At 40.5% G+C, this 15,986-nt stretch overlaps 1 protein-coding gene across 4 annotated transcripts in view; it reads left to right on the forward strand.

Moving 5' to 3' along the window:
- GPD2 (glycerol-3-phosphate dehydrogenase 2) overlaps window positions 1-15,986 on the forward strand; it is a 262,935-nt gene that overhangs the window by 64,283 nt on the left and 182,666 nt on the right. For all 4 annotated transcript variants that reach the window (XM_073545647.1, XM_073545650.1, XM_073545651.1 and 1 more), the window contains 2 exons: window positions 1,232-1,329; window positions 3,203-3,366. In XM_073545647.1, the coding sequence (XP_073401748.1) occupies window positions 1,232-1,329; window positions 3,203-3,366 (262 nt within the window). The remainder of the gene's footprint in view (window positions 1-1,231; window positions 1,330-3,202; window positions 3,367-15,986) is intronic.

A 15,986-nucleotide genomic window follows, 5' to 3' on the forward strand; every position in this document is an offset into this window, starting at 1 on the left:
AAGCCATTGTAATCACTTTCTGTCTATGGTCATTATTGATGGTTTTAATTATAGGATATATTTACTATTGTGCCCATATGATAATGTTTGCCTATGTATAGCCCTGGTTATGTATTATATCACCTGGGGTCACATGTATTAATTAATTGTATTTTAACGAATTTATGCAAAATTTTACATGTTTTGGTAATTAATAATAAAATAGTTATTTATAAAATTATTTTTTGTATATAACTCCTTTTTCTTCTTTGGTTAGTCTATTTTGGAGTTTACATTGATTGTATCCATAAATCCTTTTGGGCATAGGAAGCTTAAAAACCATTTGGATTATTGATAAATTGAAAACAGATGTTGTTTTGCCCATAATTGTCTTTGGATATTTTTGGTATTACTTAATTTCTGCAGATACTGTGTTGGAAATGTATGGCCGAATAGCGCTTTCTCTGGTGATACCAGCTGATCATCTTTTGTTTCAATCTGGTCCTCTTGCTAGACTAAGTTTAGAGAATGTGGTGTCTTGATGGTGCCGGATATGCACGATGGGTGTTGACCAAGGTTTCCCGACTTCCCTTTAATCTTGCGTCATGTGTCCTGAGTGGGAATAGAGCAGGAATCTGCTACCAGACAACTGTAGGCGCAGCTTCTCTTTCCTTTAAATTTTTTTTTTTTTTCTGTGGAAGAGTTGGAGTCACTACTTGTAACCGGTTTGCACAAAACAATGAATATGTGATTTTGACAATTTTAAGTCGCACATCATTTTTCTGGGATCTTACAAAATTTGTCAAAGGGTAGAGAATGTTACAAATAATAAAACAAAAACAAAAAGATATTTTTCCTTTTGAATCCCCCACCACTCCAGTGCTTTTTCAGTGATTGCACGGCGTACATCAATCATGTGACCCCTGCAGCCAATTATTGGCCTCAGCAGCGATGCGGGCGTGTATGGCACATGAAGCCAGAGATTGGCTACAGTGTAGTGCCTAGGGATTCAATGAGTAAGTAGTGCTTATTTCTTAATTTTTTAAAATTTTCTAATTTTGGGCAAATTTTTGTAAAATTTTAATAAGACCCAGGATTGAAACTAAAGGCTAACCTAAGGTTTTCCTGATACTATGTAGGGGGGAAGAAAGTTACATTTTTTTTCCCCTTACATTTTGAAAGTGACTTTTGTGCAAGAGTATGCGTATTACAAGATTGTATTAACATATTCTATCTCTTTCTCTGTCTACAGTATAAACTAGTAAAAGAAGCTCTTCATGAACGTGCCAACCTACTGGAGATCGCGCCGCATTTATCCGCCCCATTGCCAATCATGCTGCCAGTGTACAAGTAAGAGATCACCCTATATGTTCTTTATTTAACGAAGAGATCCCATAGTGAAAACTGATCCTAACCCTGCCTTCACTGCTCACCATGTGCTCGGTCTCTGTTCACACTGGTATCATTGCTTCCTTAATTAAGAAGCCATAATGAATATAACAAATCAATTGTAGCACATCCAAACCAATCTAGTTTAGTCAGGGTATGTTCACACTACTTATTTTTTTCCCCTGTGGTCAAAAAAGTCCTTTTTTTAAGTTCAAGACGATTCAGGAATTACTGTCTCGGCAATTTTCACTACTTTTTTTTTTATCCTGAAACATTTCTATTGATGTTTTCTAAAGCCTTTTTTTTATGTTTTTCGTTTTCTTTTTAGTGGTTTTAGCAGGTTTTGTTATCCTTATGTTTATTTCCTTTGCGTGTATTGAAACAGCACAAAAAAAACGGAATAAAAGGCAAATTGGACATAATTTCACACACAACTCCAAAAATGGGCCCTACAAAATTATTGGCATTTTTCCAAAATTATGGGTAAATAACATTGTTTCAAGCATGTGATGCTCGTTCAAACTTACCTGTGGCAAGTAACAGGTGCTGGCAATATGAAAATTATACCTGAAAGCAGATAAAAATGGGAGAATTTGACTCAATCTTTGCATTGTGTGTCTGTGTGTGCCACACCAAGCATGGAAAACTGTCTGAGGACTTGAGAATCAAAATTGTTGAACAATAGCTCTTACAAGTCCATCTCCAGAGATCTTGTTGTACCTTTGTCCACGGTGTGCAACATAATCAGGAAGTTTATAACCCATGGCACTCTAATTCATTTCCCTGGACGTGGATGGCAGAGATAAATTGATGAAAGGTTGCAATGCAGGATAGTCCAGGTGGTGGATCAGCCCCAATCAACTTCCAAAGAAACTCAAGCTGTGCTGCAGACTCAGGGTGTATCGGTGTCAGCGCGAACTATCTGTCGACATTTGAAGTAAATGTATCAAATAGAAAAGTATAGGATGCCGACTTGCATAATAATAATATGGAGCCCTGTTGGGTGTGCAGCCATGTGCTTTAACAAGCGTTTCACCCAGCTTCTTCAGGGGACGTGACAATAAAGTTGATATATTTGTGAGATATTTTTTAACACCATTTTTCTCTTGGTTTCTCTTGTGATACATAGGTGCATCTCTCTTATTCAGCCAGATACTTTTGGTTGTAAGAATATTGGTTGGTCCTACTATTATAAAGTATGCACCACCTTTCTAGCAAAAAATATTTGAATAATTTTCATTTCTTTTAATCTCTTGGTGGCTTTGAAAGACGCTCGAAAGCCTAAATGTATGAACCTCAATGTCTTTTTTTCCCTAGAAATGAATAGAAAGATTATTTTGAGTATTTTTCTGGCATTTTTCAGAGTACAGCGGCTCAAATCAGTCATTAAAACAGTGTGAACATGCCCTTAATGTGTCTGTCATATCTCCATTTTCTTTTTTTTTTTTTGTCTTTCATTTGGTCATCATGCTAAACTATTCTGCTCTTGAGCAACCAAAGAAAATGTAGGAGAACTGTCCCTAATGCTCGAGCCGCAAATTAACTTGGATGACCAAAAAGATTAAACTTTATGGAATTCTATTCCAACCGCATGTTGCTCTTGTATATGTGCAGTTTCTACATTATAATCCCATAGGTTTCACCAGTTCAATGGGAAACCACGTTTTCCGCACTTTGGGAATGATGCTGGTTTCTACACTCCCATTGCTCGGTGTGTCCCTACCTCACTGCTCCCTTGGGTTCCTTCGAGTTATCCGTAGCTTTAATGGAAAGAATAGGATGGCAAGCGGTGCTCGACTTCCTGTGAAATCTGAGATTGTTTTTTATTGCGCAGGTGGTGGCAGATGCCATACTACTGGGTCGGCATCAAGGCTTACGATCTTGTCGCTGGCAGTCAGTGCCTAAAAAGCAGTTACGTCCTCAGCAAATCCAAAGCCTTGGAGTTGTTCCCAATGTTGCAGAAAGACAGACTTGTTGGGGCCATCGTCTATTATGACGGTAGGTATATGTTTTATCAAAGCGAGTAGTTTTGTCAATGAAATGCTGGTAATTTTTACCTAAGGATCCTTTGTAAGGGGACTTACTGTTTTTTTTTTTTTTTTTTTGGTTTGTTTTTGTTATAAGGTTTACAAAGGATAGGGATGCTTATAATAGAATGAAACTATACTTATCAGCTGGAATTCCCATCCGCTCCAGTACTTCAATGGTCTCCACTGGTGTTAAGCGTTCACCAAGTGAGGTGGAGTCGCTAATGTGTAGGTCAAGGAGAGGCTGATGCAGTAGACCGGGAGAAGCTGGATGGCATGTGGATCAGTGAGGACCAGTAGAGCTGTATATGCAGGATGGCATAAAGATCAGAGGAGCTTGAAATGCTAGTTGCAGCAGAGCAGAGTGTGTGGACAGCACCTTTAATCAGCAGAGCCAACTAGGCAAGCAGGTACCATGATGCAGTGGAGTTGATTGTGTGGACAGGACTCGGGAACAGCAATCAGGCCACTTTGTTCTAGCAGGACTGGATGTGCGGATGGTACACTGGAAGAGCAGAGCTAAGTAGGCAATTGGGTACTTTGCTGAAGCAGAGCCGAGGTGAGGATAGCACTCCTGAGCATTAGAGCTGAATCAACATTCAGGCACTTTGTTGTAGCAGAGCTGGATGTAGTAGAGTTTCATGTGCGGATTGCAGAAGAACAGTAGAGCTGAGTAGACAATGAAGTTGGAAGTGTGGGTAACACTCAGGAACAGCTAAGCTGAGTAGACAATCAGGCAGCCAGTTGTAGCAGAGCCAGGTAGGACATGTGGCCAGACTACTAGATAGCATGTGGTAGCAATGTGACCGTTCTTCCTCAATACTCAGGTGGCTTACAGCCACTTGAGGTGGCCTGAAAAGGCCTTACATGATAACATCAGAGACGAGTAACCCAACACTCAGCAGCACAGAGGAAGGCGGTCACCATGAAGTTAGAAGCATAGCCCAGGGCTGGAGCCACGACAGGTGAACAACAACTAGGACTAAAAGTGATATGTGCTCCACCAATCCCCTCACCACTGAAACCACTTATCGACTGCAAGTTCAGGTGACTGGTGCTGGAATCATCTAGTCCAGTCCTAGTGGAAGCTATCATCTAGTCCAGTCCTAGTGGAAGCTATCGGAGCAGTAGAGGATTCCAGTGGTAACTTTTTCCTTCTTCCTTCTCTCTACTTTTATCACATCTCACCCCTTTAAATTAAATCTATTACTGAAATTAGGTTTTTATCATCCTGAACCTTTTTTTTTTCTAAAATGCATTTAAAAAAAAAAATCTTGAAAAATTTTGCTTTTCACCGTGGCCCAAAAAACCCCTAATCACAATAAGCTGATATTTTTTGTTTTCTCTAATGAAGCTAAGCAAATTTATATGTGAAAAATATTAAATTCTATCGACTAAAAAAAAGTGTGTAGATAATTTCTATATTTTATGACACAATAAATCGCCCCCTGATTGGCCTTTGTAGTTCTGACTGGTCACATCCCTTTGTTGGCTTCATGAAAGGTCTATCTTAGACATTGCTGACTGTCTTCTGAATTCTGCTTCATCTTGTCTACCCCTGGCATAAACCAAAATCAATTGTACTAGCACCTTAAGGTTTCTTAAAGAAGAGAGTGGAGCCTTCGACCTGCTAGATCTTAAGAGACAATTAAAATAAAATCAATTCAGCGCAGGACAGATGGTTTTTAAGTGCTAATATATCCTATCACTAATCTAACTTCTCCCATTCTAATCTAAAAAGGCCTTTAAGCTGTTGCCTGGACCATATTTATCTAGAGTTTCTGCAAGGAAAGCTTTATCCTCAAACTATCCGTCCCCTACATAGTTATATAATTAAATAATTAACCCGATTTAGATTGGTTTTGGACAACCAACAATATATTAAGTCTCTTCCTAATACTCATTCATCTTACATTAGCTTGTGTTCTAGATTTACCATCATGTGTTTTTTTTTTTTTTTTTTTTTTTAAGGAACTGTCAAGGATTCTAAAAAAGGATTTGCTGTTTTTCCATAATTATGTGACTTTATACTTTTGTATGTTATTGCAGCCATTCCCATGAATTGGACTGAGCTGCAATAATTATGCCCAATCTATGTACAAGACGGACACCTTTTTTTTTTCTTGGAAAAAACCCAGATCCTTTTGTTCTGGTCTTGGAAAACAATATAACAATGGCGGGTAGTAGACTTTATCAAATGTGGAATTATACTGTTGTCCCTTCTGAATGGAGGTGTAATTGATTAGATAATAAACTTTTTGCAAATCTGCCGGTAAAGCCACAAGTGTCCAGTGGGGCGTTCCTGACTATGACAAGCATTCAGTCTCTTCGCCGTTAAACTGTTCTTGCTTTCTCCTTGGTCTTAGTTGACCAAGCATTGTGTCCTAAGTGAGGGCAGCCAATCGATTCTGACTGGTTCCCTTTCAAAGGAGTATTCTCAAGTTTGGAAGGTTTCTCCTATCCATGAGATAAGGAATAACTTCCTGATCGCAGAGGGTCTGACCACTGAGACCTCCACCGATCACGGGAACCAGGTTTCTGAAGAGCCGCAATTAAATAGAGCTGTGGTTCATAGTCTATCTCCTGTGGTCACATTAAGAATGAGTGGAATCTCCGTGCACATGATTGACCTTGACCACCGCTCCATTCACACAGAGTTCTTCAGAGCTCCAGTTCTCTGGATCAGTGGAGGTACCAGCAGTTGGGCCTCCAGCGAATGGGAAGTTATCCGCTATCTCATACACATCGTATAACTTTGAAACTTGAGACAACCCCTTTGAAGTTGTTGCTGGAACATCCTGTTAGAGGCAAACCTGTAATATCTACACTCCACTGCCTCTTAGGAGGTAGAGGTCTCGACTGTTGTAGCAATTACTCCTCTTGCTCAAAATGACCCACAGGACAAATGTGAGACTCTGGTGTTAGCTGTTCCCGCTCTACAAAGGCATTACCGTACTTTAAACTATGGCATTTAGAAAAATCTAATTTCATCCAAAGTGTTTTTTTAGTCTTGATGTTGAAAATGTAAGACGGCACTGGGCAAGAAATAGAGCTGGAGTGACAGAGGCTTCAGATCTACAAATAGTTTTTCAGCCTCATTTGTATGTCAGTTCAAACCCTCATATCTCAGTAACAGAGGAACAGACTGGCCATGTAAAGCTATTGCTGGACTTGTCTTTGAAAGAGCTGCATAGATATATAGTTTTGGGGGTGTAATCCTGCTGACTTCTTGCTTACCGTTTTTTCATTCTTTGGACTACTCAGATTTATTTTTGTGGAATTCTTGGTATGACACAGAACAGTTGTCATGACTTCTTTTTTTTATTTTGTTCACACAAAAATGTTTTATTTTTAATCTTATATCTTTTTTATTCTTTATCTTAGCAAGTTCAGACTGAAATGAAATGCTTAGGTACCATATTTTACTTTGGTCATTTTGATATGCAATGCATAATCTCTCGTGAATAAGATGTATTTGTGTAGGTCGTCTGGGAAGGAGGAGTGAAAGGGCATCCCTCCTTTCGAGGGAAGACTCTGAAGAAGTGACCAGATGGACTGCAAAGCAGAGATTTCACATGGTGCGCTCCAGAAACAACAAATGTCTTTGCAATAGAGTAACACAGCACAAAATGGTAAAAAGAATCAAGGGAGCTCAGGGATTTTTACATGGTATTAACTCCGTTTTTTGAGCAAGTAACAGGTCTGCAGTATACTTTTCACCTCTTTTAGCTGCTTTTCTCGCTCCTCTACAATCTTGGTCTGTTTACTTTTTATGGTCTGGAATAGTTTTTCCCATGTGACCAGTAAGCAACATAATTTCTACTGATACCTCACCCATCATTGTCCCCATTGGTGCCAGCTTCTGCACATGCTTTAGCTCTCCTCTCATTTCCATGTAATATTGGCCTCTTCACTGTTAAATTGCTGTGCAGCGTGGGCAGAGCTACTGAGCATGTGTGTCCACCATTGAAAGAAGGTGGGTCTACACTCCAGCCACAGGAACAACGGGGGGCTCTATTACAGAGGAAAATGTAATTCATTTACAAAACCTCAAATTGATGTATATTGCATTTAGACTTCTTTTCACAAGCACCATTGAGTATTCAATACTTTTTGTAAGACCGCCCCTTTAACATATCTCTCAAGATACCATTCACACACATGTGTGTGTATGTACGTGTGTGTGTGTGTGTGTGTGTGTATATATGTGTATATATATATATATATATATATATATATATATATATGTGTGTGTATATATATATATATATATATATATATGTGTGTGTATGTGTATATATATATATATATATATAGCTGAGTGTATATATCAAGCCATGCCCACTGGCGGCTGGAGAGCGGCGGGGTTGCAGAGGAAAAGTGTGGGACACAGATGGAGCGCGGGGCTGGGGAGTGATAGAGGGGGACGGCGCATGGAGAGCAGGGCTGTGGAGGGAGAGAGTGGGGCTGTGGAAGGAGAGAGCATGATGGCGAGTGGAGAGCGGGGCTGTTAAGGGAAGAGAGGCTGACCCACAGATAGTTACTATGCCTGGGCAACGCTGGTATATACATATTTTCATTCTTCGGTTTCCATCGTAAATGGGCAATCCATTAGTGTTCTATCGGCACAACGGAAAACTACCCCCTTGTGGTGACATTTGTTGGCGGACCTGATCTGGGAATGCTCAGATCCAGCAGCTGTGCCATTCCTGGGTGCAACTGTAATCACAATCATACCCAGCGGTCAGTCGGTCCAATAAGAGGCAGTGACCGGATCATTAATTTATATTTTGTGACAAAAGATCCGGAGTGAATCCAGATTGGAGGCGATACCAGCAGGTAGAGCCTCAGCTGCACGAATGTACTGTGTCATTTGGAGGCTCTGGTATCCAATATCCCTGTGAAATTGACTCTGCAGCCCGTGGATTTCCACACCTCCCCAGCTGATAGTAACCTATGAATCACACCAACCTAAGACTCCCAATGATTTAAAATTCTAGCAATGACTTTAACTCAAAGCCTATGGGATAACCTGGGAGATTAAGAAATACATTTTTTAACAAATGAGGAACATCAAGAGCAAATCATTGAAGACAAAAGCTATAATCATCCTCCCGGGCGAAATATGCAAAGATTATTGTCCCCTTATGAATACGGGATGAAGGAAGCGAGATGTCAGACATGAAACTTTCATAGAGATGGTAATATGGAACCTAAATTGGCGTGTTTACCTGGCAGATCTGCAGACTGTAAAGGGGAGAAAATGCTGGCGGGGACAAAAAAAAAAAAAGAAATGCGCTTTCAATACATGGAATGTGATCCAACATGAAGAAAATGCATACAGTATATATGAGAGGGGCACTGCGTGTAAAAGGCTGGGAATCTTCCCCATGTCATCTGTTTGCTATGGACACATGACACCGTCTTCCTCCCATTATGCTCAGCTCCACCCTATCACTAGCTAGTTTTTTAAATTAATTTTATTACTGACATTCCCTTTAATGCACCTCTGATTAATTTAGCCGTACACCTTTTAATATAAATAAATGTTTATTTATTGTTAAGATAGCCCTAAAAATATATATACATCATTAGCACACGTGATGAGCGAGCGTGCCTGGATAAGGTATTATCTGATCATGCTCCGGTGCTAACCGAGTGTGTTCGGCGTGCTGGAGTATTATGTTTAAGTCCCCGCGGCTGCATTTCTCGCCGCTGTTTGACAGCCACAGCACATGCAGGGATTGTCTAAGAAACAGGGAATGCCTACATGTGTTGTGGCTGCATGTCTCACAGCCGTGAGACATGCAGGCGCACTCTAGCATACTTGTATAACACCTTATCAAAGCATGTTCACTCATCACTAATCGGCAATAAATTTACTTGTGGCAGTCTTGTCGCCGAAAAATTTTGACGCTGAAATCTTAAAATGGAGAGGCCGAGAGACCATCTACTGTGTAAAGAGTCTTTTCGAGTTTCCACCATCAGATGATTTCAGGGAAAGAGGGATTGTGAATTTTTAATTCAATGGATCATATATTTTGTTCTGTTTAAAAACAAGTTGTCTAGCAGTGGTTTACCCTCTTCCCTCTATACGCAACCCATGCAATTCCAGACAAGCTGATCGCGTATGTGCATGGAGGATTGGGAGAGATGACTGTCTGACGTATTAGACTTTTTACTTCCTAAAAGTAGTGATGCTAGGGGAGAATAGTACTGTCTGTCGGAGCATGCCACTTTTGTTTGATTCATGCAGAATTTAACTTAAAGGGGTTGTGCACTACTAGGACAACCCCGATAAAATAAGAAATCCTATACTCTCTTCCCGTATTGGTTCCGTTCAAGTGGTGCCTGCACTCGCGGTCCCGGGGCTGTGATGCTGTGGAATGACACGTGGTGCATGTCGCCCAATCAGCGCTGGCATCACTGTCCCCACCTTCTGTCGAAATGAACATGGAGATGAAGTCGGAGAGCACCTGCAGCCTGGATATCCGCTTCATGTTCAGTTCATTCGAAGGCTGGGGACAGTGACGCCATCATTGATTGGGCGCTGGGCATCACATGTCACTCCAGCACAACCCCGGGAATGGAGCCGGTACGGAAGGTGAGTATAGGTTTGTTTGTTTTATTGGGACTGACCATTTAGTTTAAGGAGGGATTGTTCTAGTAGCGGACGTCCCCTTTAAAAAAAAAAGTTGTGTGCGTCCTCATAATACAACCATTTGCTTGAGATCTTTGGAGTCTCCAAAAGTGCACAAAATATCACTTTGAAGATGTTTAAGGCACTTCCTATTCATCTTTATAGACAAGTAATGTAATAGTACATATATTCATAAGGTACTTACTTGGTAATTACTATTTTGATCAAAAAAGTGTAAAAGTCATCCAACCACGACAAGGTGACCCAATCGGGGCGGTCCTATCCTGTCTCTGGTATTAAAGCCTTATCTTGTGTCAGCCGGCCTCAATGTAGATGAGGGCAGAGCAGGACAGGGGCCCGACTGTTCAGACACCTGCCCATGGGAAGCTATATAGATGAAATGCCGAGCTCCAAAGTTTTTTTTCTTGGGTTTTGTCTGTGAAATGGCAACAGTGTGAACATATGACAACTTATGATCCAGCTCATTTCTTTGCTTTGTTCATTATTATGTAAAACCATTTTTGCTGTTCATATGAGAGTTTTTTCCTTCTCATGTTTTGAAAAAAAGCCTGGTGGGGAAAAAAGAGCAACTGATGGAAACTTCTCCAAACTAGGCACTGTCAGATGAAAAGACTGCAAAAAAAGGTATCAGGTAAAAGAAACCTTTCCAACACTCTTCAAAAAGTCTTTAAAAAAACCCAACAAACTTTGGTAAATAAAAAACTCCCCAAAGGATACATGCACTTAATATCTTTAACACATGAGTAAGCCCACTGAATTTTCCAAGAGGAAGGCTCTTCGGGACGTGATGGCACTATTTGACCTAAGTACGTGTTTGATGTTTTTGGCATTTGACGTCGGGCATTTTTTTTTTTCTTTTTTTACCGTTTTTCCAGTGTTTTGGGGTCAATTTGTGTACTGATCTTTTCCTGGTGGGTTTTTTAATTCATTCAGCAATGAAGAAACTTAGTAGTTCCTTGAGCGAAAACACTGGGAGAATGCGGGTGTCTTCTGAGCCTACCCAATGATTTTGATTATATAGAGTATATAAAGTATCCTCTGAGCAGAAAAGTCCTGAAGACTGGGGTTTTCTTGCTTGTTTTATCAGTTTTGGTGTCTTTTTCAATCTGAAACGGTTAAAATATATGCCAAAAGGCCTGAAAATGTGCTCCGCAAGTCATTTTTATACATATGCTCATTCTTTCTAACATTTTAAGTCCTTTTTCATTGTGTTTCAGACCAAACCCACCTGAAATACCCCGTTGTACGTATGCTGAGAAGGGAGAGTTGCCGTAGGTATTTATACTCAAAAACTAAATAGAGCAAAACCAATGATTTTCTTGCCAGCCATGATGAGGGGCACGTTGAATCAGTCACACTCCTGATTTATTAAGAGGCACCATCCTTAATGAATCAGGAGTGTCTGACAAATGGTTTATGCTTTGCCAGAAATCTTACTCCAGCCAGAGACTGGAGTAAGGTTTTTGGAGTAAGGAACACCACCATTCATTATGAATTACGGTAGTTGAGCTGTGGCATCACCCCTCCCAACCTGAAACCGGTCTGAAGATGCCTCGGGTCACAAAACTGTTGCTGAGCTCCATTGTGTGACTTTTCAAGGCAATTTACTCCAGAATTTTCACTTTGAAGAATCGGGTCCATGGTTTTTGACAGCCTAAAATAAACCAACCAAAAAACCCTGTGTGCACATAGCCTTAGAATAATTTGAGCCACTTCTCGCCTTCTCATCCTCGTATAGGAGGTTTGCAATGGATGAAAACCTGAGATGTGGATAAAAAAATACTTTTACATGTTAGGATAAGCTGTTGCTTTGGTAAAGGTAAACTTCATGCCTCTGTAATGTGTGAGCCCCCCTGAAATGGGCACTTGGGGTCCTTGCTGAATATGCGCACTTCTTGCTGGGCACGTTAGGCCAGGCTGCTTTGCACTTGAGACTTGAAATGGTCCTGCTCCGGTTTACTTTTCATGTGGTAATACAGCACAGATTGAATTTTAATGTAGGAGAACACTAAACCATCATTCTCTGGTGGAACAGAGGAAGGTGGGGGGGGGGGGGGGGAAACATGTTATCGCTGAATCCCTGATAAGGTCCGCTGCCAAACTGTCACCGGTTCGGAACAATATTTTCACGAACAAAAAAATAAATTGGCAAACTGAAAATCTGCTGGATACAAAAGGGCAGCCATTTTATTTAAAATCTTGGTGCACAAACAGAAGAAAAAGATAGCAGTTCTAAATGTCTCTCTTGAGGTTTCTGACAACTTGAAAGACGGCTGGTTATTGTTCAGCTCAAATCGCTTGGTTTGAAACAGATGTGACAGCTTTAAAAGTGGAGGCTGCGGCTCTGACTGCTGAAAGGAACAGAGCTCCGCTTTATAAATGAGATGCCTTGTAACTGACCGGTCGTGCCGCCGCGCGGAGGTAGGATATTGACTTTGCACAGCCGTGTTTTTAAAGAGGCCTTTATGCTGGAAATGAAGGGTTTCTCATTTTCTGATCATGTAAAAAAAAAAAAAAAAAAAAAAAAAAAAAAATATTTCAATTTGGAAGAATTTTTTTTAATGTGAGTTTTTGAAATAGGAATACTTTTCTGCCAGCCCTTAGTGTTTTTAAATATTATTTTTTATACTTAATTTTTGAATAGGGCAAAAAATATGTTAGTCTGGTTAGTCCCGTTACATCCCTCCCCTCCCCCCCTGTTTCCTTCTCAAAAAAGAAGCTAAATCCTAAAAATCATAAGGACTTATTTTTGTTATTTTGCAATAAGAAGTTATTGAACCCAGCACATGCAAGTGCATTTCTTTAGTCGTGTTTTTCTAAACATTTTTGGGTCATTGCTCCATTTAAAAAATTAATAAAATATGTCAAAATAGCAATTTCTACTGGATTTAAAAGACATCTGCTATTAAAGTATGTTAAAAACATCTGCATAAAAATCGGGAGAGCAGAGCAGCTCCATGACTGAGCACTTCTGGCCGCCATCATTGAGAATTGCTGTTTGGTGGATGTTGGGGTCAGTGCCGGGTTTCGCACCTCCCCTTGAATCAGACATTGATGAGCTATCCTAAGGATAGCTCATCAATGTTCAAATCCTCTTTAAAGGGGTTGTCCACTACTAGGACATCCCCTTCTTAAACTAAATGTTCGGCCCCGATAAAAAAAAAATAAAAATAAAGCCTATACTTGCCTTCTGTGACGGCGTTGTTCCCACGGTGCCGGCACTCCCGGTCCCGGGCTGTAATGGAAGGACACGTGATGCCCGGCATCCAGTCAGTGCTGGCGTCATTGTCTCCACCTTCAGATAAATTGAAAATGAAGAGGAAGTCCGGATCAGCTGATTTCTGGCTTCCTTTTCATGTTCAGTTCGTATGAAGGTGGACGTCAGCGCTGATTGCCTCATAACACTGCATCACAACCCGGGGAGAGCGAGTGCTGACACCGTGGCAATGGTGCTGGCGTGGGAGGTGAGTATAGGCTTTATTATTTTATTGGGGCCGGACATTTGGTTTAAGAAGGGGTTGTCCTAGTAGTGGACAACCCCTTTAACATAGTGTTGATACCCCTTAATGTAGTATAAAAAGAACTCTAACCTGCCAGTGTGTCATCCCGAGAGGAGCATCCCCTTGTATGAGGTATATGTCTAAATAGGCCAAATGGACATCTACATGAGACAACTCATTTTGGAGGGAGCAAGAATGGCAGTTATGAAGATTCATTAAAGGTGTTGTCCTGGACAAATATTTTTATGACCTGTCCTTTGGGCATGGCTCTGTTGGCTGCATAGTGATCATTCTTATGTACTGCGGCTCAGTTCCCAGTCACTTCAGCAGGAGCTGAGCTGCAGTACTGGAGAGCGGCCGCTATACATTGTGCACAGCTGTGATTTTCTGCAAACAGCTGATCAGAATCCTTAAAGGGAATCTGTCACCCCTTTTTTGAGATATCATATAATGATATCATTCAATTGTGTGTCACATAAGGATTCTCTTAGTACTTTTGCTTCCCCCTGACCCCGCACCTTTCATGCATAAATACTTTTTTATATCGGTTCAGATGTATGTTAACTGCCGCTGTCCGGTCTGCTGGGCGGGGCTTATTCACCTGCTCCTCCCTTCCCTGTCTTGCTATTCTTGTGTAGAGCAAGACAGGGAGGGGGGGAGCAGTTGAATAAGCCCCGCCCATTGGACCGGACCGTGGCAGTTTACCTATATCTGAACCGATATAAAAAAGTATTTATGCATGAAAGGTGCGGGGTCAGGGGGAAGCAAAAGTACTAAGAGAATCCTTATGTGACACACAATTGAATGATATCATTATATGATATCTCAAAAAAGGGGTGACAGATTCCCTTTAAGCTAGATCATCATTATGAAACTGGTGGAGGTTTGACACCTGGCTTCTAAACTGTTCTGATTTTGATGGCCTATGCTGTTCATCGGTCCTGTACAACCCCTTTAAAGACCCGCTCCCATCAAAGTTTTTATCCCTTTAATAAATTGCAGTCATCACATTATATTAAATTGTGCATTTACAATTGCTAGTTTTTTCTTTCTACCCAGATAATTCTTCTCTTTTTCTGTTCTATGTAGAAACTGGAAGTCTCTTTTTTCCCTGCATTTATCATTCCCCTTCTTCAGCTCCTGACCCAGCTGCTCTCTCCTTCCCCTGCCAGGGACTTTTGCAGTGACTCATGACTCATACAGGGAAAATTGACCTCCTGTTTCTACACAGAGCTTAGAAGGATTCAGCTAGTCAGTTTTTAATCATGTGATGTCATAGAACTAATGGAAAAGAGAAGAATTATCAGGGAAGAAAGGCAAAATGAGCAATTGTAAGTACACAGTGCTATATAATATGATGATTGCAATATATTAAGAGGATAAAAACTTCTTTCGATTAAATGAGGGGCACTATTTTTATGAACTCCTTGCAGTTCAGGAGATAACTTACACATGTTCAGATGACACCGAACATTCTATCTAATGGACTAGTGAGCGAAAGCCTGTCGCAAATGGACAATTGGAAACGATCCTTATCACTTGTCATACAGGCACAATCTGGCCTATTTTGCTTCATGCGCTTGCAATATGACAATTACTTTCTTATTTTCTGCAGCCTCCAGATCAGGCCTACGGTAAACATATTTATATTAAAGATTGGAATATGTCTGGATGAACCAGTTAAAATTAAAAGTTAGATTGGTAATTATGCCGCTTAATGAGCAGCTTCATGGCGATGGGTAATTGAGATCTGTTCATGTAGCTAAAGAACACAAAGAGCATTAGGAATGGTGTAAGTACCAGCAATAGCATTTCCCAGACTGCACCAGAGGCTATGCTTGCTCTGTCTTAGCATCTGGAAGCTAAAGCATATGTTGGATGTTAGCCTGGGTGTACACAATGTGTCCTATTTATTTAAGGCTTCCTTTGAAGGCACAACTTACAAGTGTGTTTCTTAGGGGTACATGTCAGACTTGATTTAGCATTGACTTCAATTTGGCTTCTCCTGAACAGCAAAAAGGCAACATTTTGGGGGAGGAATGTGGCTGCTATCTGAGCAGCGATCTGTCACTTTCATTTATGTAGCTCAAGGACATCTATGAAAGCGGCGGCATCGCGGAGATTTCAATAAATTAGAATATGCTTTGTTTAAAGAACAGTATCCTCCGTACTGGGCTCATTCACTGCAAACACGGTTTTTGATTAAAATGTGAGGCAAAAATAAATAATGCATGTAGATATAGGGAAGTGTGTGTATAAGTGTATGTATATATGAATGTATATAAGTAAGGCCACCAGGGTCATATTGAATCTCCTTATACAGGTCACACCTTCTCAAGACTTCTTTTTTTATTTTCTTTTACATGAAGGGGTTATATTGCTCCTTGCAGTGTTTCTTACACCTCTATATGTATTGTGGCGCAGAAGTGC

The sequence above is a fragment of the Dendrobates tinctorius genome, unplaced genomic scaffold (genome assembly GCF_039654945.1).
Source record: "Dendrobates tinctorius isolate UK_male_01 unplaced genomic scaffold, ASM3965494v1 ptg000143l, whole genome shotgun sequence".
In the NCBI taxonomy this organism is placed as follows: Eukaryota; Metazoa; Chordata; class Amphibia; order Anura; family Dendrobatidae; genus Dendrobates; species Dendrobates tinctorius.